This window comes from Geotrypetes seraphini, chromosome 10 (genome assembly GCF_902459505.1).
Source record: "Geotrypetes seraphini chromosome 10, aGeoSer1.1, whole genome shotgun sequence".
NCBI classification, from domain to species: Eukaryota; Metazoa; Chordata; class Amphibia; order Gymnophiona; family Dermophiidae; genus Geotrypetes; species Geotrypetes seraphini.
Window position 1 is genome coordinate 72,541,495 of NC_047093.1, and position 26,031 is coordinate 72,567,525.

The following is a 26,031-nucleotide window of genomic DNA, read 5'->3' on the forward strand; positions in this document are numbered from 1 at the left end:
TACTTTATTATGAGAGGGAATTATAATCACAAAAAGGGTGATAATAATAATACTGCTTTAATTAGTCACCCATGCCAAATCTGTAAATCTCTTTATATATAAAATGACCACACAGTATAATACATGCTTAATAGTGAACGCTCAGACCCACAGCTATATCCCAGTGAAATATCACGGAGAAGCTGTGTAAAGAGACCATCATTGCTTGTTCACAGTCTCTCCCACCATTACATATAACACAGCTCCTGAACTAGGAACAAAAACTACTTATCTTAGTAAGGTGGTACTGTGGTCTATACAGCTACTCCGGGTACATCCTTAATCACCACAACTGCACAAAATGTTAGGAAATTCTACTTTACGGAGAGGGTGGTGGATGCCTGGAATGCGCTCCCGAGAGAGGTGGTGGAGAGTAAAACTGTGACTGAGTTCAAAGAAGCGTGGGATGAACACAGAAGATTTAGAATCAGAAAATAATATTAAAGATTGAACTAGGCCAGTTACTGGGCAGACTTGTACGGTCTGTGTCTGTGTATGGCCGTTTGGAGGAGGATGGGCAGGGGAGGGCTTCAATGGCTGGGAGGGTGTAGATGGGCTGGAGTAAGTCTTAACAGAGATTTCGGCAGTTGGAACCCAAGCACAGTACCGGGTAAAGCTTTGGATTCTCGCCCAGAAATAGCTAAGAAGAAAAAAAAAAAAAATTTAAATTGAATCAGGTTGGGCAGACTGGATGGACCATTCGGGTCTTTATCTGCCGTCATCTACTATGTTACTATGTTACTATGTAAATGCATGTTCACCGACCCCCCAACCCAGGTTTCACCAGTTGGCTTCATCAGGAGGGGTACGGGAAAAGCAACTTCCTTCGTTCAGCACACAGAGCACATATCATAAAATTACTCTTTTATGTTATAACTAGTGTTTAAGCCCGTTACATTAACGGGTGCTAGAATATATGCCTGTCTGTCTTTCTTTATTTATGTCTCTCTCCCTGCTCCTGTCTCTTTCTTCCTTTCTTTCTGTCTCTCTCCCTCCTGCTGTTTTTCTCTCTCTCTCCCTGGCACCCTTTGTCTGTCTGTCTGTCTCTCTGGTCCCCTGTCTGTCTTTATTTCTGTCTGTCTATCTCCCTGGCCTCCTTTGTCTGTCTGTATTTCTTTCTGTGTCCCCCCCCCCCAACTTTCCTTTGCAGAAGCAGCAGCAGTATTTCCCTTCCCCTCCAGGTCCCTGTGAAGCAATTCCCTTCTCTTACCGTGAGCTGTCCTGCTCCGTTCGGCCCCTCCCTTCTCTTAATGCGATCTGGCCTGCTCCGTTCAGCCTCTCCCCCTTCCCTTCCCGCGGGCTGGCCTGCTGTGGCCGAAGGTTTTTGTTTCAAGTTTTAAAAGTGCCGGCGGCGGCTCCTCTCACGCTGCTGATCCTCCTGTAAAGAGCAGCCTGCGATGGTGGCCGGCTTTAGCGAACCTCGCAGGCCGCTCTCCAGCCTCGGTAGCACGTTCCCTCTGACGCACGGGATCGCGGCAGAGGGAACGTGCTACTGAGTTGGAGAGCGGCCTGCGAGGTTCGCTAAAGCCGGCCACCATCGCAGGCTGCTCTTTACAGAAGGATCAGCAGCAGCAGCGAGTGAGGGCCGAGGTGTGTTCCCTGCCAAGGACACAGGCAGGGAGAGAGCTTGCCTGGCTTCCAGGGTGAGTGAGGGCAGGAGGAGGGGAGTGGCCAGAATGTTTCCTGCCGCTGGGTTGGCTGCCACGGATCACACACCACAGCGGCAGGCAACACGAAATCCTAAGTGCACATGTGCGCTTAGGGTTTTATTATATAGGATGATACAATTGCAGTCCCCAATTTATAAAAATTATACAGATTGAGATACCTTCACTCTGATATACAAATGCATATGTGTGTGTGTATTATGTATACAGTAGATATAGATATATAAAAAATGTTGTTTTGTGATTTTAGAGGAGAGTATCACATGTGCAGTGCTTATTTTAATATCTTTTTTATTTGTTTTAGCACCGTACATCAATAAAACAAAATTTTACCTTCATAACTTCATGACTTCTGTAGTTATATTATCTGTTTGCAGATGGAGCTTTTTTTCTTCTGATTAGGTACTGGTTTTAAAAAAAAGAAAGCAGCAGTCTGTTACTTGCTTATTGTGCAGATTCAACCCATGACCAGTATATTCTTCTTTGATGTTGAAACTTAATGGGGGCAAAATTGCATTCGAAAACATTTGAACCTGAAGTAGCCATGACCTAACTTAGTTGATCTCTGGTGATCGGTTCAATTTAGTTACGATTTTTAGCCATTAGGCCAGGGCTGAATGATGGTGATTTGGTTGAGGCCAAATGTCTGCAGAAAATTGGATCTTTGATAAGAGCCCTGTTATCAGAGGGGGATACTTTCTCATTTACATTTAGATGAGTATTGATTATTTATTTACTCAGTGAAGTGAGATTCGTTTCCAATCTTATCTCTCTGTCTCTGCTTGTCAACAGAAAGAGAGATAGAGCTCCTGACATCAGCCCAAGATAAGAGCACTTTGTAGTCAAGCTAAAAAGTTGGAATGGGCCTTTTTCTAAGCTTGACTGAAAGGCTAGGTTTTGAAAATTAAAATTGATGGGTCAGGCTTTCAGGACGTTTTCTGAAGGCTTTGCAGTTTTAACTACTGTACCTGAATGCAACTTGCCTTGAGCTACAACTGGAAAAAGGCATGAGCTAAATCCAAAATCCTTTCCCTTCCTGTATTCTAAGGAAGACGTGGTCACTGCATCAGCTACAATTTTCTCATCTTCAAGGAAGAACTATATTTATTTTGCACACATTTCCTTTTTTTGCATGTTAAAGAGCATGATTTTTAAAAGTTCTATAGAGGCTAAGGCATACTGAGATCATAACATAGCTTAAGGTTTTTGCATGAAAGATCTTAAGACAAGTGTTGTGTAATCATTCTCTCTCAATGAAACACTTTCTCCCTCTCTTACAAATGCATAGCGCGGGTTTTAGCGCCTGCAGTAGCGGTAACTGCTCTGACGCTCAGTTACTAAGCGTTCATAAAAAAGGGAGTTTAATTGTGAACCAGGTCTCTGAAGCTAATTTCCTAAAGGTTTTTGTACCATTTTGTGTCTTTGAGAAACATGCTAGATAAATAGGTCCCTAAAAGTCATAAATATTTTTATATCATCAAATTGTGTTAGTCACATTTTTTGAGTTAATGGGTCTGCGTGAGATGGAGTTTTAGCCATGGGATGTTTTATTGTATATATATCTCTTTTGTGTGTTATTTGATATGTTTTACTCTATTCCACTAAAAGTAGGATGCTGGACAGATTGAGGTGTTATATATTCATGCCCATATGTTCAAAACTCACCATGCCTTTAACAGTCAACGCTTAACCAGTTTAGCATCAAAGTATTTCAGCTATCAATGCCCAAATTGCCTAATTGTGGTCTTTTCTGTGGTTTTTAGAAGCCTCCAAAAATCATATGTAAATGGATTACAACGAGCTCATAAATATTAAAATGATCACTCCGTTTGATGCCCAGATAATGCACAAAATAAAGTGCTGGTTTTTAACACTCTGATATCTCCGATAGGCTGGAGGTGCAGGTAGTGTTAAAAATACTGCAGCTTTTTTTAATGGGCACATTTGTTGTGCATGTATTACACATTCATAATATCTGTCCCCATTAAAAATTGTAAAAAATGTTATGCAGGGCCCCCCACTGATGACAGCCTCCTCCCCCACACCTAAACTAAAAAAAAAAAAAATTCAGCAGGGCAGGAGGGATGCCCACTCCCTCCTGCGTCAGCCACCTGGACCCCCTGCCCTGCCCCCATAACTTACAGACAACAAGCAGGAGGGATACCCACCTCTTGAAAATGGCAGGCCTTAGGCTCCTTCCCAGTGCATCCCAGGATGCAACAGAAAGAAGAAGGCCCGCCATTTTGAAGAGGCAGGCCTGCCAGCAAGAATGAGTTTTGGCCTCCCTTCTGCTCATCTGAATAAAGTACGGGGGGAGTGGGGGGGTCATGTCGGGTAGGGGTGCTGGGGGGGTTCCAGGTGGCCGAGGCAGGAGGGAATTGGCATCCAATTTATTTTTAAAGTTTGGGTAGGGAAGGGGGCTATCATTGGGGGTGGAGGGCTCAGCATAACTCCTCTTCCTGCCCTGAATAGCTGAGCGTCATGAGGCTACTTCAGGGCTTCCCTACTGGCTCTGTGCATGTCAGTCACTTCCTCCAATGACTGATTGGATGCAGTCACAGCAGACCTCTGTAAAACTTATTTGCATTTAAAATTGTTTCAACATCGATCGCCGTTTTCAAATCAGATCACCGTTTCAAATCAGACAGTTTACCGGCACCTCAGCAACCCACAGAATTTTAACACTGGTTTTAGAGCATCCTGCCGTCAGTGAATGCTACAGTTATGGCAATTTACTGTTTCTAGCGTAACTTGTATAAATGGCACATCAATGATACTATTTTACAGTCTAAGACCCTCATTTTCTAATTATGTAATCCTGCATCAGTGTGATATCATTAATGTTAAATAACTCAAGCCCCCAAATTTTTTATGGACCCTATTTTACAAACTTTAACTTAACTCAAACTAAAGTGAATTAATGTGTATTAATATGTAAAATCAATATTGCAAGTTAGTAAATGAGGCTTTAAGTAAACAATACAATAGAATACAGTCTGCTACTTTCCATCTCATTCATCCAGTGTGGATTAAAAAACAAAGCTAGTCATAGCTAGAAATAACACAGTTATCTCTGTCCTAAGATAAAATAAAACTACAGTAAATAATAAAAATGCATTAATAGAATGGTCATTTAAATATTCTCATCAGGTGACATTACATTTTGGAAAACAAAATTTAATTTGTTCCAAAAAAGACAAAAATGGATGCAAAATAGGGCTCATTTTCAAGAAAAAAAAGACATCCAAAATGTACCATAAAAGAAGGGTTCCAGATGTCCAGGTTTCCCTGGACATGTCCTATTTTTGAAGACTGTGGCGAGAGTCCAGGCGACTTTTTAATTTTATAACTTTTGTCCAGGGAAACTGGACATCTAGTACCCCCCCAAGCAGGTCACACACCTATACAGACTCCTCCTCCCCCCTCTGCATATATTTGGAGTCCTCCCTCCCTTGACCCCTCCCCCCCCCCGACTGCCCCCCCAGGAATCTGGTGCTTGCTCACCCAGCACTGTTGTAAGCCTTTGAGCTGCCAGCAGCTTGACTGAAATAAACACGCAGCCTTCAGTAACCCGGAAGCTCCTCCTCTGCTACTGCTTCCTGTCCCTGCATAGGTGGCAAGCAGTAGCAGAAAGAAAGCTTCCGGATCATCACCAAAGGTAGCGTGTTTAGTTCTGTCAGCTGCCGACAACCTGAAGACTTACAACAGTGTCATGTGATCAAGCATTGGATCCCAGGGAGGAGATAGTATGGGGAGGGTAAGAGAAATGCTGGACCAAAGGGATGGGGGAAAAAAAGAAAAGATGCCTGATCTCCAGGGAAGGGAGGGGGCAGATAAAGATGCCAGACCACGGGGGAAAGGGAAGGAGAGAGATGTCAGGCCACTGGATGGGGAAGAGAGAGATGTCAGACCAGGAAAATGAATGAGGGAGGGAGGGATTCCAGACTAAAGCAGGGGGAAGGGAAGGGAAAGACAGATGGCAGACCACAAAGGGGAGGGAGAGGGAAAGAAAAGAGGGGGAGAAATGTCATACTGTGGGAAGGAGAGGCCATAGAAGGGAAAAGGGGGAAGAGAGGGGAACCGGGCAACTATAGGCCTGTGAGTCTTACGTCGGTCCCCGGCAAAATGGTTGAAGCACTGATCAAGGATAGCATAGTCCGGCACTTGGACGCACACGACTTGATGAAACCCAGTCAACATGGATTCAGGAAAGGGAAATCATGTTTGACGAATTTACTCCAATTTTTTGAGACCGTAAACGAGCAAATTGATAGTGGGAAGCCTGTGGACATAATATACTTGGACTTCCAGAAAGCGTTCGACAAAGTTCCACACGAAAGACTTCTCAGGAAACTACAAAGCCATGGCATAGAGGGAGATATACAAAGATGGATAGGCAAATGGCTGGAAAACCGAAAGCAGAGAGTGGGCATAAATGGGAAGTTCTCCGACTGGGAGAAAGTGACTAGTGGTGTACCCCAGGGCTCGGTACTTGGGCCGATCCTTTTTAATATTTATATCAATGACCTGGAGGAAGGAACATCCAGTGAGATCATCAAGTTTGCAGACGATACAAAACTATGCCGGGCAATCAGATCGCAGGAGGATAGAGAGAAACTCCAGAGCGACTTGTGTCGGTTAGAAACATGGGCGGAGAAATGGCAGATGAAGTTCAATGTGGAGAAATGCAAGGTAATGCATTTAGGCAATAAAAATAAGGAATACGAGTATACAATGTCAGGTGCAACTCTGGGGAAGAGTGAACAAGAAAGGGACCTGGGTGTACTGATAGATAGGACCCTGAAGCCGTCGGCACAATGCGCGGCAGCGGCAAAGAAGGCAAATAGAATGTTGGGCATGATAAAGAAAGGAATCTCGAGTAGATCGGAGAAAGTTATAATGCCGCTTTATAGGGCAATGGTCAGACCACACTTGGAATACTGCGTCCAACATTGGTCTCCCTACCTAAAGAAGGATATAAAACTGCTGGAGAGGGTGCAGAGACGAGCAACAAAACTGGTGAAGGGTATGGAGAGACTGGAATATGAGGATAGACTTATAACACTAGGATTGTTCTCCCTTGAGAAAAGGAGAATGCGTGGGGATATGATCGAGACCTTCAAAATACTGAAAGGAATCGACAAAATAGAGCAGAGAAGATTATTTACACTGTCCAATTTGACACGGACTAGAGGACATGGAATGAAGCTAAGGGGGGACAGGTTCAGGACTAATGTCAGGAAGTTCTGCTTCACTCAGAGAGTGGTTGACACCTGGAATGCCCTCCCAGAGGAGATTATTGCGGAATCGACCGTCCTAGGCTTCAAGAGCAAACTAGATGCATATCTCCTTAAGAGAGGCATATAAAGATATGGTGGACTATAAATTACGCCAGGTGTACACCTGGCGGGGCCTCCGCGTGTGCGGATCGCCGGACTTGATGGACCGAAGGTCTGATCCGGAGATGGCAGTTCTTATGTTCTTATGTTCTTATGACAGATGTCACACCATAGGAGAGGGAGGAGATGGTACACAGGGACAGAGGGGAAGGGGAGAAAGAGGGAAGACATGGTGCACAGGGATGGGAGGGATGGGGAAGGGAAGAGAGATGGAAGAAATTCTGTTTATAGATAGATGGGAATAGGGGAGAAGAAAGAAGGAGGGAATGGCACACATGGATGGTGGGGAAGGGCAGAGAGAGGGAGGAGTTAGTGCACATGGATAGATGTTAAGAGAAGACATGGAAAAGTGGATAGATCTGAGGAGGAAGCAGAAAAATAGAAGAAAGTTGAATATTAAAAATTAATGCCAAAGATGTAGGGTAGAAAGTAAAGGAGAGAAAACAGTAAATGGATAAGAACCCTTGGAAATAGAGTTAAGAGCACAGACAGAAGGAAGTTCAACCAGAGACTGGGAAAAGATAAGTAGAAAAATAATCACCAGACAACGAAGGTAGGAAAAGCTATTTTATTTTCAATTTAGTGACTGAATTGTGCCCGTTTTCAGAATTTACATCTGCTGCCTATATTTTGTACTGTTCAGGAAGAAATGTATTTGTTTCTCTGTTGTACTGCATGAAGTGTCTGACATCTTAGGGTTTAATTTGTGTATATCAGTACTTTTAGTTTGTGGTCCTGTATTTTCATAGGGTTTATCAGTGTTCTGCATGTGTGACCAAAGCCAGATGTTCTGGTAGGAATGAATAGTGTGAAACGTTATTGGTGTTATGGCCCCAAGTAGGAAGATATTTGTCGGCAGTTTGTGTGAGCTTTGGAAGACCCTGAGCTCGAGCCCATGTCGACTTGATGATATCACACGCACATGTGCATGCGTGTGATGTCATTGTGTTGACATCCACATCTAAAAGTCCGGATGTGGGCTGGAACTCGGGGAAGGAGACACAAGGTTCAAGTGGGGGCAGGGCCAGGGGTGGAATGGGTTGGGGTGGAATGGGGCAGAACGGGGCAGGGCCACATGTCTTCATGTTTTTTAAAGAGTAAATCTGGTAACCCTACTACATAAAGGGGCAGATGGACATTTTTCTCACCAATCCCTTCCAATTCACTAGTTTTGAAATCTATTTTATGGATGGATTTCTATGGTGCTTGTCTGTAGTGCATCTAAATCTCAAGGGGGCATGCTAGAAGCATGGTCTGGGTGAGACTAGGGATTAGATTTTGGATGTTTTTCTGCCATGAACACTTAAGAATACGTCTAGGGCACAATTTAGATGTTTGAAGCTAGACTTATTTTAATAATGAATAATTACCAAAAAGGAACTCAAAGTGATCAGATGACCACTGGAGGAAAGAAGGCATGATCCCTCCACACTCCCTCAATGGTCACTGCTGCCTTTCAACCCCTAAAGTTATGAATGAAACAGTACATACCTGCCTTATGATAGCTTCAGATGTTATGACCAGTCCCAGAAGAGCTGCAAGCAGGTTTCTGGAATAGCTTGGTGGGTGGAGTGGTGAACCAAAGATATGGGGACTCAGGCCCATACTCCGCTCTAACCACTACACTTAAGGAGGAATTTGTGAGCTTTCCAAACTCCATCCTAATCCCATTGTACTCAATGTAGGTGTTACCTGCAGGCATAATGACTATTGATATGGTGTACAGTGGATTTTGAAGGGCTTTCCATACAATATAAGGGGGCTGTGGTGAGATGTGTACCTGGAAATTTTTATGTGAGGTTCACTGCAGTGCCCCTTAAGGTGTCCCACTGCTCTGCTGGGATGTCTGTGGACCAGTCTATTAAGAAAACTCTCCCCTCCTATATTCTAATGGCTTGTTCTGTGTGTTTTTGTTTTGGATGTGTTGTGTCTTTGTTTTTTGTGGGGGGTTTTAATGGTTCAAAAAGATAGACACGCTGAGCACAAATTACGTCCATTTTCAAAAACCAAGATAGAGGTTTTGCAGTTTTGAAAATGAGCATTTTTGGTAATGGATTTTTATGCTTGTAACACAAAATGTCCAAAATGATTTAGATGCAAGCACAAACAAAAAAATCCAACATAACTGCAGTGATATGTCGAACAAGAAACAAAGGAAGAGGCACACCGGCTTTCTTTGTTGTTCAAGACATTGTTGTCTCCAGTTGTTATCCATAAGGTTCCCTAGTGCATGACACACTTTTTGGACCCCTGAGGAAGGAGTGTTTCTTCGAAACACGGACCGTGTCAGGTCTGGGTTCTCTAACCTTCTTGGATACAAACTGTATCATATTTATTTTTAATGTGTGTTCATTAAAGACTTGGCGTCTTGTACACCATTCCTGTAGTTTTTTCCTTTGTTCTAAACTGATTTAGATGCCATATCGAAAATGGCCCTCCACATTTATTTAAAGTTGTGCAGTGAATAATGAAAATAGGATGAGCCTCCTTTTCTAGGTTTTGTGATTATTTTTACTATTAAAAAGCATGCATCTAATGCATGTACTTAACCATTGGCTCTTGATGTTCCCATGTAAATGGAGAAAATGAGCACGGTCTATCGCTAACTCATCCATGCAGAATCTGCAACATATATCCAGGTTCTGCCACAGTATCATAACCTTTTCCTCTTTTCCCCCAATGGTGATTGGACAAAAGCAGAGTCGTCCCCATTCCTGTGTCATAACTGTGATGGTCCCTGCTGGATTAAGCTGCAGCTAGGCCCATACTTGCAGCCTTGGAAGAGGCTCCCATTGATTCAAATTGGTTCTGAAGATGTAGCTGAAGGAATTCTTGCTACAACATAGCCAGAAAAGAGACTTATGATGGCTCCAGTCACAGAAAGAGTGGTAATGCTCTTTCTCCCTCCTTTTTTATTTTTTTAGCTTGGTCCTTGATTGACATTGAAAGTATAGTTCAAAACATTGCATTTCATCTGCTCTAAATGATCTTCATGAACTCATTTCCTCAGATTGTCAGTAACCCAAGTACATTTTAGATTTAAGTGGCATCTGGTTGAAATATGTTGAGTCTGAATCAGCCAATTATGTCAATGTAGCTTTCACCATATTGACAAGAAACTTAAAAAAAACCCGTGCCTTATAAAGTGTTAGAGTCTGATGAAGGTAGAATAGTCAAAGACGCCCTTCCTTCAACAGATTTTTTAAATAATTGAATAAATTGTAGATTCTCTAACAGACCCTCAAATAAATCCCAAAACAGAGGCAGACAGTATCCCCTGAACTAGAACTGTTACTGAAGGGAGGGTTTGGCCCAGGGATTGAGATCATGGTTGGCCAATGAGGAGGAAATAGAGGGAGTGGGCTAAACTCTGGGGAAGGAAGAGGAAGAATATATGGAACGGGAGGAGACAGACTGTCAGATTAAGTTGCTGTTAGAGGTCATGGAAGTGGTGGAAACACAGCCTGATGATACAGAGGAAGCTGGTAATTGTTTCTTTTGGCTTTTTGTTCCACTTTTTAAATTCCTATTTAGTTCTTGTCTGTGGCAACATGGGCGGGCCAGTGCGGAAGCTAATAACACTGCATGGATGGTTGCTGCCTAAAAAAAACCCTGGCACGAGAAACTTAGACTAAGAACCAGGGTTATATTGATTTTATTTTGAGGATAGTTTGCTGTCAATGAAGTGAATCACAAATTGTTCTTTGTTTTGCTGGACTGATTAAGAGGAAGGAAAAGAGCAAGAGGGGTAGGGATTTAAACTTGTTAAGGATTGTGAACCACCACTTGAACTCAGAGACACCAGAATAAAACTTTGGACCAGAGTACTGCAGGGGCAGCTAATCATCTGGGCAATAAAGCTGTGTTTTCTCCCTCTGGAACTCCAATTCAACATGGAAGGAATTTCTTTATGGTTCCTGGAAATCAGAACGACAAGTGAAGTGATAAATTTACAGATGAGACAAAATATTCAAAGTTGTTAAAAAATACACGTGGACTGTGAAGAATTGCAGGAAGACCTTAGGAAATTGGAAGACTAGACATTCAAATGTCAGATGAAATTTAATATGGACAAATGCAAAATGATGCACATTGGGAAGAATAATCCAAATCATAATTACCTGATGCTAGGGTCCACCTTAGGGGTCAGCACCCAAGAAAAAGGTTCAAGTGTCATTGCAGACAATATGCTTTTCTAGTTCAATAATAATGTCAGTCTTGAACCACTGAGTTTATGCACCTTCACCCACAGGTTGTGTGCAGTGAGCCTTATTTGATTTTTCTGCTCTCCCTGTCTTCTCCCTGGGCTCCTCAGTTATTTTCTGTAGTGTTAGGAGCATGTATGTTCTAGAGAATGACGCGTGCAAAAAAATTGTGCCCGTCCCCACAGACTCTGTCCCTATCCCTGCTCCATCCCCGTGGACGCTCTCTCCATCCCCACCCCATCCTATGGTCTCTGTCCCCATTCCTGCCCCGTCCCCGCAGACTATGTCCCTGCCCTGTCCCTGTGAACTCTGTGTGATCCCATCCACACAAGCATCGAAGAGCTATTTTATATTGAAATCATTTTATTAAAGTATAAAAAGGACCATTATGCTGTACAACTGTCATTTTATAATTCACAAATACAGAAAAAGGATCAGCAAAACCCATCTCCCCTCACAATATCCCCTCCACTATCAGGAAACTACATAGAAAATTCATTCTAACAGAATACCTCAGTCACGCACACGGAACACAAAAGCCAAATACATAACTGGCAAAAAATGATAAAAATAAATTAAACTAACATCCAAGAAGCCAATATAGTACAACACCAAAGAAATAAAAAGATTCATTTCTAATCTAATATTTTTGTGTTGTGCACACCTAAACAGGCTCTAGGCGACTTGAGGAAAGGAAGGGAAAGGGTTAGGGTGTGAAGAAGGAGCAGAAGGGGGACAGGAAACATAAGACTGAGGCGAGTTAAGTAAAGGTCAGATGCTTAAGTTGATCTTGGAAGAATTAGTTGTCAAAGAGTGAAGTTTTCAGTTTCTTTCGAAATAGGGTATGGTTGTTTTCCGTTCTTATAGTTTCTGTGAGATCATTCCAGATTATAACTCCGAGGAAGGTGAACATGGACTGGAAGATTCTTTTGTACTTAAGATTTTTTGTCGAGGGGAAGTTCAATTGGATCCTGTTGAGAATTCCATGCATCAGTTAAGAGGTTGAAGAGTGGGACTGCTGAGTTGCCTTAGATAATGTGATGTATGATACTGGCTGTTCTGAATTTTATACGAGCTGTGATGGGTAGCCAGTGGAGTTGTTTGCGGTAGGTTGTATTTTTTCAGACCGAAGATGAGTCTTACTGCAGTGTTTTGAATCAGTTGCATTTTGTGGGGGAGGGTGGCGTTGATTCCCAGGTAGGCGAAGTTGCAGTAATCCAGTTGGGATAGAATCATCATCTGGTTGAGATTTTACAGATTTGGATGTTAGAATTTAAATTGAAAATTAATACAGAAAAAAAACTAAATTTTTTTTTTGCATCACCAAATTTAAATGAAGATGTTACATCTTTTGTCCTAAATGATAAAATCTATAGCATCCAGTCAACCATAAAGATACTTGGTGTAATTTTGGATCGTATCCTTACTATGAAAAATCAGGTTGACTCGCTGGTCCCAAAGGGTTTCCATACTTTATGGAAACTAAGAACTATTAGAGCACATTTTGATATTAACTCCTTGAAGGGACACGTATCAGAACTTTAGTAATTTTCCTTAGGCATATGTTGTTTAAAGATGTAAATAATAATATTTTTTTTTTTTTTTTATTTTATTTTGTATACCGCCATACCCAGGGAGTTCAAGGCGGTTCACAACAGGTAGATGAATTACATACAGTGCGGTTCGAAAAAATAAGAACATAACAAGGCAATCGTGGGGACGAACTCGTTTACATAGACGATTTAGGAGGGGGAAGGGCTAAATACGGGATACATACAGTGTGCTGCAGTAGGATACAATACGGGATACATACAGAGTGCTGCAGTAGGATACAATAGAGTTTAAGAGAGGAAATTAGATAAGAGCATATTAGTTGGAAACAGGGGGGGGGGGGCAACCAACTTGGAGGGGGGGTGGGAAAGTAAGGGGGGGAGAGGGAAGAGGAGGGTTTAGATGGGGGAAGGGTGGGCTAAGGGATAGGTCTGTTGCAAAGGAGGGGTTTCATCAGTTTTTTAAGGTGGAGAGGGGGTAACGTTACGGCGTTAGGGATTTGGTCCGTTAAAAAGTAGAGTTTTGAGCTTTTTTCTGAAGGGGAGGTATGAATAGCTGTCAAGTATGATTTGGGCGAGCCATGAGTTTAGTTTGGCCGCTTGGAAAGAGAAAGTTCGTTCGAGGAATCTTTTAAGGTGACACGATTTCAGTGAGGGAAAAGCGAATAGAGTTGTTCTGCGGGGGCTCTTCTTATTATAGTTCAGGTTGAAGTGGGGGTAAAGATAGGCTGGTGACATACCAGAGACGGTTTTGTAGCAGATGCAAGAGAACTTAAATAGGACTCTGGATTCGAATGGCAGCCAGTGGAGCTTGTGGTAGAAAGGGGATATGTGATCCCATTTCTTCAGGCCAAAGATAAGGCGGATGGCGGTATTTTGGACCAGTCTCAGCTTTCTGGTGATTTTCTTGAAGGCGCCTAGATAAATGATGTTACAGTAGTCCAGGACACTAAGAATGGAAGATTGGACCAGCAGACGAAAGGAGGCGTCATCAAAGTATTTTTTAATGGTGCGGAGTTTCCAGAGCACCGAGATGCTTTTCTTAAATACTAGGTCGGTGTGTTTCTCCAGTGTGAGATGCTTGTCTAAAGTGACACCTAGTATTTTTAGTGATTGCTCAATAGAATAGTCAAGACCATTGATGTGTATCGTGGTTTCCTTAATTTTGTCATTTGGGGATGCTAAGAAGAGTTTGGTTTTTTCTGGGTTTAGCTTTAGTCTAAACGCTGACATCCAAAGTTCGATCTGATTTAGGGTGAAAGATAGCGAATTTAGAAACTCTGAGGTAAAGTAAGAGAGCGGAATGATTATTGTGATGTCGTCTGCGTAGATGAAAAATTTGAGCTTTAAGCTTTGTAGGAGATTTCCTAGGGAGACAAGGTAGATGTTAAATAGGGTGGGGGATAGGGGGGAGCCTTGTGGGACTCCACAGGGGTTGTCCCAGCTGTAGGAGGTAGTATCGTCTTTGAACACCTTGTAGGTTCTTGTTGAAAGAAATCCATGGAACCAGTTGAGAACGTGACCTGAGATTCCAATAGAAGTCAGACAGTCTAGTAGAGTGGTGTGGTCAACCAAGTCAAATGCGCTGCTTAGATCGAGTTGCAGTATTAGAGCACAAGAGCCTTGGCTGAATAGTTGATGCAGGTAATCGAGCAGGGAAGCTAAAATTGTTTCAGTACTGTGGCCTGACCGAAAGCCGGATTGGTTGTCGTGCAAGATGTTGTGTTTTTCTAAGTATGTGGTGAGTTCGGTGTTTACTATCCCTTCTGCTATTTTGGTAACCAGGGGGATGTTGGCGATAGGTCTAAAGTTGGAGGCCGTGTTGGAAGGCTCTTTAGTATTTTTCTTAATTGGTGTAATCAAAATGTGCCCTTGTTCTACTGGGAACTTCCCCGAGGATAGTAGGGAGTTGATCCAAGTCAGCATTTTGGCCTTAAAATTGACTGGGGCCGATTTCATGATATTAGGGGGGCAGGTGTCCAGTCTACAGTAGGAGTTGGCATACTTATTGTAGTGTTTACTAAAAGTTTGCCAGTCTATGGGTAAGAATGTGTTCCAGAACAGGTCGGCTCTGGATTCGCCTGAGTCTGGTAGAATGGGGTAACACCAGTGGGGCTTGGTTGGGTTGGTAAGAGAGGATCTTAGTTGTAGTATTTTGGAGTTGAAGAAATCCGCCAGGCAGTTTGCTGTTAGAGTGGTCTCTTCGGGTGAGTTGATAAAAGTTTCTATATTGTATAGATCATTTACCAGCTTAAATAGGTTGCTGCTGTTAGTTGAGATGTCGCCGATTTTGAGGGCGTAGAAGTTTTTGCGTTTTTCTTTGGTTCGATTTTTGTAGGTTTTTACTTTTAATCTCCAGGCGGTTCTGTGCTCTTGCATTCCTGATTTTAGCCAGAGTCTTTCCGATTTTCTTAGGTCTCTCTTTAGCGTTAGCAGTTCTGAGTCGAACCAGCCCTCTAGGTTTTTAAGTCTTTTTCTGCGGGTTTTGATGGGGGCCATTTTATTTAGGATATTGGTGCTATCAGTAATCCAGGAGTTCATGAATTGGTCAGTTTGTTTGTTTTGTTCTGATATGATCTCATAGTGAGACCAGAATTCTACGGGATTTATGCTACCTCTGCTGGTATGGAATTTTTTATTTCTTGTTTTTGGGAAGTTATTTGTTGGGCTCGTAGTTTTTAGTTGGCAGTCAAGTTCAAAATCGCAGAGACTGTGATCCGACCATAGTGAGTCGGTCCAGTGTTCTTGTTTCCAGATAATTTTGGGGTAGGATAGCTCTCGAGAGGAGAAAGAAACAAAATCTAATTGATGGCCTTTTTGATGGGTTTTAACTGGGAGGGGTTTGAGGTGCCCTAATGAGGAGATGAGTGACCAGAGTTCTGTGGTTTCAGGTAGGTCTGTTTTTTCAAGGTGGATATTAATATCTCCACATAGTAGGTTGTAAGGGCTAGATAGAGAGTTAGTTAGTAAGAATTCGAAGAAGTCGTCCTTGGCAAGGTTCCATTTTTTTGGTGGAACATAAAACAGAGTTGTTGTTAACGTAGCCGTTAGGGATTTGGATGATAGTGAGACTGAAAGAATTTCGAGGTTGGGAGTGGATTTTGAGTTTAGAGTAGAGCAGTGTAGGTGGTCTTTAAAAATTATGGCTAGGCCTCCCCCTCTACCCCAGGTCCTAGCTAGCGATAAAATTTTGAAGCCTGGGGGAAGGCAGTCTTGGATAATAATATCGTTGTCGGATAATAGCCATGTTTCTGTAAATAGGACGAAGTCAGGGTTGGATTCTTTCAGCCAGTCCTTAATTAGTATGGACTTGTTCCTCATGGATCTTATATTTAAGTAATAGCCATGTAGGTTTTGGTAGTTGGTCGGATCGATTGGACAAATGTGGGAGTAAGTCAGTTTTTTTAGAGTTCGCTGTTTTTTTATGTATGGCTTGGACGGTTTGCGTAGTGGTGGCAGAATTGGTATTGGGAAGGGGCCTGCTTCAGAGTAGTCATATAATGTGCGGTGAGAGAAAGTGGGGGTTTTAGATTTTACCGGACGGAATGAGGGGTTAAGGACAGGGATAGGGGTTGGGGTAAGTGAGTTGATTAGGCAAATTCTGAACCAGATCAGGTAGAGTAGGAGAAATGGTAAACTGATGGGGCAGGCCATGATACAGATCTGTCTGTGGGGAGAATGTGGTAAAAAGGTAGAGGTTGTGATTGGGAAGAGAGAGCACTGGAGAGTAGGCCAGTCGAGGGAGGATAGATGGTTAGAGGTAAAAATAGAGGAGACAAACAGAACAGACAAGAGGAGGTTACTTATCGTCCAGAGGTTCTGTCTGTGAGGACCTTCCAATATGGTGGGAAGGCCTCTCTGTGTTATATAGGAAAGTCTTGGGTCGTCACTGCGGGTGGCTGGCTTGTGGTTTGTCTTGGGTGGCTCTGGGTGCTGGTGTCGGAGGTCCCCTGTGCGGGTGCCTCTCGCAGGTGCTTCGCAAATCGACGGCACGCCGAACGGCTGCACGCCGTTGGTGCTTCAATTATTTAAGGCGTCGGGGGTCCTGTATAGTCGGGAGGGGGGCGGAGCAGTGCTCCCACGCTCCTCTCCTGCTGGATCACACGAGGCTGGCTGCCCTCTCTCCACCGAGCGCTGGCTGGAACAAAAAGGCCGCGCTCGGGTGGAGCTTTAATTATCCAGGCGTCGGGGGTCCTGTAGAGTCGGGAGGGGGGCGGAGCAGTGCTCCCACGCTCCTCTCCTGCTGGATCACACGAGGCTGGCTGCCCTCTCTCCACCGAGCGCTGGCTGGAACAAAAAGGCCGCGCTCGGGTGGAGCTTTAATTATCCAGGCGTCGGGGGTCCTGTAGAGTCGGGAGGGGGGCGGAGCAGTGCTCCCACGCTCCTCTCCTGCTGGATCACACGAGGCTGGCTGCCCTCTCTCCACCGAGCGCTGGCTGGAACAAAAAGGCCGCGCTCGGGTGGAGCTTTAATTATCCAGGCGTCGGGGGTCCTGTAGAGTCGGGAGGGGGGCGGAGCAGTGCTCCCACGCTCCTCTCCTGCTGGATCACACGAGGCTGGCTGCCCTCTCTCCACCGAGCGCTGGCTGGAACAAAAAGGCCGCGCTCGGGTGGAGCTTTAATTATCCAGGCGTCGGGGGTCCTGTAGAGTCGGGAGGGGGGCGGAGCAGTGCTCCCACGCTCCTCTCCTGCTGGATCACACGAGGATCACAGGCAGGCCCTGTTTGTCTTTCCCTTTTTGAAAATACTACAAGGACATGTATGTTTAAACAGAGATGTTGTGAAGTGAATTCAATTGTTTTGTTAAGCCGTATTTACAGACAGATTTAGATTAGAAGCTCTGCTGGTTAAGGCTTTTTCTGACCCTCTGTGGACTTCAGTCTCCAGATAGAAAAAATGCTGATGTCTTTAAAGTTTCATGTGACCTGTGTCCATATATGGTTTGTGTTTACGTCACATGCTGACACATGCTGACAAACCTGATTCATATAAAAGATGTGAAACTCATAATAAAATTTGGACATGTTTTGGAAGATGATTTCTGGTCTTTAAGATATGTCCCCAGGTACCTGACTTCCAAATGACAGAGACAGAGAAAGTATGGGGCAGGAATTGGGACCAAATCTTTTTCACTCCTTTTGATTGTTGGTTCAATCACTGGTCCTTAGTTAGTTGGATTACTGTAATATTGTGCATCTTGCTGGTACTCAAAAGAATCTTCAGAGACTACGCATGATTCAGAATGCAGCAGTCAGATTGATTTTTAATTTGAAGAAGCATGATCATGTCACTGATTTCTATCGCTGATTGCACTGGCTTCCAGTTGAGGCTCAGGTTAAATTTAAGCTCAGCTGTATTTGTTACAATGCACTAACGGGTTCAATTCCTGAGTATCTTAAGGAATCTTTTATCATTACACATGCTAAACATCCTAGAAAATCTCATTCATTATTCTCATCCCCTTCTGTAAAGGGTTGTAAATATAAGAAATTTCAGGATCGTTTGCTATCTTTTCAAGCAGCCTCATGGACTAGGGATTTAACTCACATATTCAAAATCTCAAATTTCTACCAACAATTTTGACGTGCCTGAAAGACGTATCTTTCTAAGAAATTTTTGTAAGTTAGATATAGGATATTTATTCATTTGTATTATTAGTCTTTGTGAACCGCATAGAACTTACCGTCTTTTCACGTAGATAACGCGCACCCGTGTAAAACGCGCACACGGGTATAGCGCGTGGGAAACCGACATATATATAAAAAAAATTTTATATACCGCACACACCCGTATACCGCGCATGCTGCCCCGACTCTCCCGTCGCCGCCCGACTCTCCTTTCGCCCGCCCCGACTCTACTCTGGCCACCCCGACTCTCCTTTCCCCCGCCCCGACTCTCCTCTCCCCCTTGAAGTCCTGTCCCCACACTGAAAGCCTGATGCCCCCCCCGACATCCGATTCACCCCCCCATCCCCCGTAGGACCGCTCGCACCCCCACCCCGAAGGACCGCTCGCACGCACCCCCACCCTGAAGGACCCCTTGCACCCCCACAGCCTCCTGACACCCCCCCATCATCATGTAAAAGCTCCTACCGGTGTCCTGCTGCTTCCTCTTGGCGGTCCCGGCCCTTCTGTGAGCCCTGCATCTGCGCTGCTTCGTCTTCCGGCGGTCCTGCCCTTTCTCTGTCGTCAGAGAAAGGGCGGGACCGCCGGAAGACGAAGCAGCGCAGACGCAGGGCTCACAGAAGGGCCGGGACCACCAAGAGGAAGCAGCAGGACACCGGTAGGAGCTTCTACATGATGAGGGGGGGGGTCGGGAGGCTGTGGGGGTGCGAGCGGTCCTTCAGGGTGGGGGTGCGGGTGGGAGTGCGTGCGAGCGGTCCTTCGGGGTGGGGGTGCGAGCGGTCCTGCGGGGGGGTGAATCGGACGTCGGGGGGGGAACTATGTAAAAAAAAATTTGTAAAACGCGCTCACGCGTATAACGCGCAAGGTTATGCACGGTTTGTAAAAACCGTGTATAACGCGCATGTTATATGTGTGAAAATACGGTAATGGTATTTGCGGTATACAAATGCATTTTATGTTATGTTTTTTATGTTATCTGGACAATGATGGCAAAGTGATGCTGGTGGAAGTATGGCCTGATGAGTCTTAGCTGTTTCATTGTGAAGAGGGCTTTCTTTCAAAGATGGATACTTGAGGCTCCATGGATAATGTGGAGTCTAGTATACAGCCTAGAATTTTAGAGGTTTTTTCCACAGTAAGTATGCTGACCGATTGGAGCGTGATGCTTGTTGGTACTGTTTGTTGGGCATTATGGAAATAGAGGACTTTGGTTTTGGCGAGGTTTAGTTTTCGTTTTTGAATGGTTGCCCATGCTTGGATTTTTTTCTATATTATCAGAGATTTTCTTGGGAGTGTCAGTTTGATTTCCTGCCACTGGTATGAGGAGTTAGATGTCATCTGCGTATGACAGTATGCTCTCATCTTCGAGTTGGATGTCCTCCTATACTGTGCAAAATATAAAGATCACATATGGTGTTAGCCCAAGGAGTGCAATTAGAGCAACTGCTCCCTGGCTAGAGAAAGCCCTAAGCGTCCTGGCAGCTGAAGATGGCACGAGCTAGTAGAGAGCTTTGCGGGTCCCCTCCCAAATTTCTGCCCTGGGCCTTACCCATGTCTAACACCTGCACTGGCAGGATAAACCTTTCAATTCATTTATATTCTAATCAGAAAATAGAAAATAAAATTATTTTTCTACCCTTTGTTGTCTAGTTATTATTCAAATCATGTTGATCCCAGGCTCTGGTTTCTGTTTTTCTTCTTTTAACTCGCTTGCCAGGGTCTTCTGCCCATTTGACGTTTTCTTCTTTCTCCATGCTCACCATCCATCTTCCATCTATATCTTCCCCTTCCCTTCCCTCCCCCAGAGGTCTGGCATCTTTCCTTTGTTTTTTTTTGTCTCTATGCCCGAAGTCCAGCATTTCTCTAATGACCACTTGCCCCCCCCCTCCCCCCTCAATCTTCCAGTGACCCCCCCTGTATTCCTCTCCATGGGATTTGATAAGGCAGTACTGTTGCGCTCTTTGGGCCAACCGGCAGCTTCAGTGAAGCTTTCCATCTACTACTGCTTCGCGCCTAAGCGGAGCCAGGAAGCGGTAGCAGAGGGAAAGATTCCATCCGCGGAAGTCAGCATGTTTACTTCACTCTCTCTACCAGCGGCCCAAAGAATGAAAGAGTGACTACAGTGATGGGTCCTACCATCCCCATACCCACCATCTTTTTCTCAACTACCCTTTCATCCAGCATCTCTCTTTATCTTCCCCGCACCCCAGGATCTATCATCTCTCCCTTTCTCTTCCCAACTGCTTTCCTATCAGGTATCTCTATCCCCAGTCCCGGCACACCACCCTTTGAGTCCAACTTCTCTCCCTTTCTTTTCCCTCCCTCCATTCCATTATTCATTATCTCTCTCCTTCTCCTCTGTTTTCAGACCAATTATTTCTTCCTCTCCACCTCCTCCCTCAGTCTGGCTTATTACCCCTCTCTTTGGACCCCCCCCCCCCCTGGTATACTTCTAATAGCTACACCAGGGGCCCCCCAAAGGCCTGCATGCTTCCCCTTTCTATCCACCATCATCCGGCATCCCCCTAGTCTCCCAGTCTCACTTTAAAAAACAATTACGGCCTGCAGAGGCTCGCTGGTGCACTTTCCCTCTGCTGCAGTCCGCCATAGACCAAAACAGGACATTAGGTCAGAGGAGGGGCGAGAACATGGCAGAGGTAAAGTGCACCAGCGATCCTCCACAGGCCATAATTAGTTTTTAAAGTGAGACCGGGAGGTGAATCAGGTAGCACTAACTTGAGGGTCCAGCAGGTCCAGACGGCTTCCCTGTGAGGACGAATCAGGGGAGAATCGGCAGTAAGACCTGTGTGAAAATGTAGGTGGAAGAAGACGCAAGCATAAGACGTTTAGTGAATCGGGTGAATAGCAGCGATCGTCGCTAAACCTGTGAAAACAGGTTTAGCGACAATCGCTGACTTTAGTGAATTGGGGCCTAAATGACGTGTGTATTTCAATTTAACTGGAAATGGATACTCAGTATTAGTACCTGTGGTATAAGAACAGTAATGAGCACTGTTATTTTGTTATCCCCTCAAAGAATCTCCTAATTAGCTGGAATACACATATAAATTTACAGTTTTTAAATAACCTAAGAATAGAAGCTCAAATGTTATTGTTAGTCCAGTAGCAGGTTTCCCCTTAACTTTTATCTCAAGAAAGAAAAAAAATTAGAAGAATTAAATAAGGAAATCAGATGTACCATATGTTAGCTGTTAAGTTTTGAGTGGGTTGGTTTGTTGGGGGGGGGGGGGGGGAGTTTTGGCTGCTTCAGAATTACAAATCTCCCCCACCCCTTCTTCCAAGAGAGAAAACTGTTCAAGTATTTGGCCTGGGAAATTCTCTTCAGGTGCCGAAAGCAGTATTCTGTAGCTATTAGACCATTAAGCTACATGATCTTTCTACAATAAATACATCACTTGAACATCTAAAATGAGTTTTCTATTTACTTCAGTAGAGCTGTGCCTCCTTACAGTCCCCTGTTCTTCTCCCTACCCCCCTCCACTCCCCACCCCCATAAAAGCAATAGAGCTACTGTCGATTTGCAATGTTCTTAGAACTTTACTTTAAAAGGGTAGATGTTGCCTGGAGACTTGTTTACATTCTTCTGTTAAACCTCCTTTTAAAGAGTCATAGAGTCATTTCACTGCAGCATGTTACAGTAGAAATTGCCTTAAAGCTGCTTTTCTGGAGGAGGGGGAGCAGCTGCTGGCATCCGGTCTTTTTGCATCTAGTCTCTGAAATGAATTGCACATGTGTATGTACATAAAATAAATATGCATAGATACATATCTATCTAACTATCTATGCCCCTCCTTCCCATGAATGTATCTATGCAAATTTATTCATATCTGTGCAAATGCTCTGTATAAGCACACGTGCTCATACACAGATCTACAACAATTTATTTTCATCTCTGTAGCTCAAAAGTATATCATTACTACTTTTACACAGTCCTAATCTAACATAGTAATGTAGCATAGCAAATGACAGCACATAAAGACCTGAACGGTTCATCCAGTCTGCCCAATATTTATGCACAAATTCATGATTAAATTAAATTATCTTTTTTTCTTATTTCTGAACCACAGATTGAAAAGTCCACCCAATACTGTCAAAGCTCACACCATCTTTGTGGGCTACAAGCCGTAAAGTCCTCCCAGCACCATCCTCATGTACCAGATTACTGTAGATCCCATCGAAGCCCTCCCCAGCCTATTCTAAATTGAGTTGCCATATACGGGACACAGACGTGCAAGTCTGCCTTAGTTCATCAGTTTATACCATTCATTTTATAATTATAAATCCTCTATATTCATCCCATGCTTTTTTGAATTCCTTCAACATTTTCCTCTCCACCACCTCCCTCAGGAGAGCATTCAAGGCATCCACCGCCCTTTCTTTGAAAAATAATTTCCTAACAATACTCCTAAGTCTACCACCTCACAACCTCAATTTATGTTCTCTAGTTTTAACATTTTCCCTTCTCTGAAAAGATTTGATTCTATAGTGATACCTTTCAAGTATTTAAACGTCTGTATCATATCTACCCTGTCCCTTCTCTCCTCAAGAGTATACATATTCAGGTCTTCCAGTCTCTTCTTGTATGTCTTTTAACTCAAACCCTCTACCATTTTTCTCACCTTTCTCTGGACCACTTCAAGTCTTCTTATATCCTTAGCCAGATATGGCCTCCAATACTAAATACAATACTCCAAATACAATGCCGTCCAGGGGCATTAATACCTCCTTTCTACTTTTGGTTACTCCTCTTTCTATACAGCCCAGCATCTTTCTGGCTACAGCTCAGATCTTGTCACGCCTGCAGATCCTCAGACACTATCACCCCAAGGTCCCTCATCCCGTTAATCATATGAACCTCTCACCTCCCAACACATACGGCTCCCTCAGATTTCTGTTTCCCAAATGCATCACTTTTCACTTCTTTGCACTTAATTTTAGTTGTCGGACATTAGACCATTCTTCTAACTTTTGCAGATCCTTTTTCATATTTTCCAGGGTGTCCATTCAGTTACAAATCTTGGTATCATCCGCAAAAAGGCAAACCTTACCTTCTAACCCTTTGGTAATGTCATTCACAAGCATATTGAACAGAATCGGCCTCAGCATTGATCTTTGAGGCACTCTACTACTCACCTTTCCTTCCTCCGAGTGAATTCCATTAACCACCTCTGGTGTCTCTCTGTCAACCGATTTCCAATCCAGTTCATCATTTTGGGTCCTGACCAGCCCATCAAGAGCCTCCTATGAGGAACCATGTCAAAGACAATTTCTACTGTAACATGCTGCAGTGAAATGACTTTATGACTCTGTAAAAGGAGGTTTAACATGAGGAATCATGGCAAAGACTTTCAGTCAAAGACTTTGCTGAAATATAAGTAAATTACATCTAGTGTACATCCTCAATCCAATTCTCTGGGCACCCAGTCAAAGAATTCAATCAGAAAGATCTGCACTGACTGCCAGATCCATTCAGACTTCAGTTTAAGGTACTGGTGCTGACTTTTAGAGTGGCAAAAAGTAGTAAACCTAAGTATGTTCCTGATAGGGATTTAAGATCAGGTTCTGAGCAGTCACTGAGGGTTCTGACCTGGAAAGAGGCACAGAGGACTTGGTTAAGGAGCCCCATGTGGTGGAACAAATTACTTAAGAAGATGACACAGGAAGCAGATGTTTAAAATTTCCATAACTGGTTACAGCCTTGAATAGAAGGAGGGCAGGAATCTCAGCAGATTTAGAACCCATGATGGCAGAGTTCCAGAGAGCCTCGCTTCATGGCCCCTAGCCAAGGAGGAATACTGCACTGCTTGGGCTGAGTGAGCTGGGATGCATTACAAGATGGGGGAAAGAATCCCCAAGTAGTTGTAAATGAAGATTCAAGGTACAGACACCATTAGGTACCAATGCTGACTGAGCTGGAAGCTCCAAAGGAGCAGGAGGAAATTGCTAGGCAAAAATCTTAAAAAAAAAAAAAAGAAAGAAAGAAAGAAAAAACTATCCAGTGTAAGGTATTGTAATCTGCAAAATAATTCCATTAAAATTGAAAAATCATGACCAGTCTTAATATTTAAAATATAGAAGCACAGTCTTCCTTTGGGCAGAGATGGACCATAGCAGAATTCTGATAAAGTTCAAAATCACAGTTAAAAAAACATGGCTATTTGAGCAAGTTTTTAGGGACTGATGGAGGAGCCTCTCAGGGTCTGATTGCTGTACTTCCTGGAATCTCTGTATTAATTCCCTTTTGGGTTTGTATAATATCTTTCTATGTGTGTATCCTTAGTATGGCTGGTTCTATCCTATCAAGACTTGTAGTTCCTTCCGATTAGTTTAAGTTTTAGATTGTGCGCTGCTTGATCTACTACCATAGTTAAAGGTGGTAATATTGCTTTGAACCTCACTATAATATTCTGTATACAGTATGTGTTCAATATGCATATAGATTCAACTGTCTGAATCAAAAGCTAAATTATAAATCTTTTACTAGGAACTACTTTAGAGAAGGAAGGTGGTCTTTCTTCTTTCATGCCTTAAATCTATCACATCTTAATGTTCCCTTACAATGAATTTTTAAAATAATAATTATAATCCTGTTATTTTTATTTCAGGTCCTCAGTATCGCCTGGAAAAGCAAAGTCGGCCCAATGTCCCTGTAGATCTAGATGACACCTTAGAAAGCCAGAACACATTGGAATTTTGCCTTGTTCGGGAGAACAGTATGTTTACTATTTTCATTTCTGCTCTTCATGTTTCATGTTTATTAAAATTTGATGCAAACGCTTATAACATAGCTTCAAAGAAAATTACAAATGTTAAAAATGGGGGTAACACAAAGATTTAGTTGTACATACATTGACACAAATAGACAGACTTACAAACGACAGTAGAAAAGAGGGTGGAACTATTTTTTGAGAAAGGCAACATTGAAGGTTCACATAATAGGAAGGGGATGGAGAACGGGAACAGAATGTTTAAAAACAAAAAGTCTCCAGAAATCCTATTGATTGTGGAACTTTAATTTTCAAAAGCATCTTTAAAAAAGAAAAGTTTATATACCAGCAAGTTTATATATCAGCAAAGCTTTTGATAGCGTCCCACACCGCAGGTTATTGAACAAGCTGATATCGCTGGGATTAGGGGACACACTAACTGCATGGGTTAGGGACTGGCTACACGGTAGACTTCAAAAGGTAGTGGTTAACGGTACCCCCTCCAAAACATCAGACGTGACCAGTGGAGTACCACAGGGCTCGGTCTTGGGCCCGATTCTATTCAACTTATTCAAAGGTGATATGACCCAAGGGCTTAGAGGAAAAGTATCTTTGTTTGCCGACACCGCCAAACTATGCAACATAGTAGGCAAAAGCATTTTGCCTGACAGTATGACGCAGGACCTACTACTACTGGAACAGTGGTCATCGACTTGGCAGCTATGCTTTAATGCTAAAAAGTGTAAAGTAATGCACCTGGGTAAGATAAATCCATGCAGAACTTACACACTAAATGGTGAGACCTTGGCTAGACCACGGC

The 26,031-nt window shown here is 43.4% G+C and overlaps 1 protein-coding gene across 6 annotated transcripts in view; it reads left to right on the top strand.

The window, feature by feature from the left end:
- Positions 1–26,031, top strand: part of MAPKAP1 (MAPK associated protein 1) — a 479,755-nt gene that overhangs the window by 302,857 nt on the left and 150,867 nt on the right. For all 6 annotated transcript variants that reach the window (XR_004540893.1, XM_033961254.1, XM_033961253.1 and 3 more), the window contains one exon: positions 25,110–25,217. Coding sequence is in view for 5 of the 6 variants with exons in the window: in XM_033961254.1 (XP_033817145.1) it covers positions 25,110–25,217 (108 nt within the window). In the remaining variant the exon portion in view is untranslated. The remainder of the gene's footprint in view (positions 1–25,109; positions 25,218–26,031) is intronic.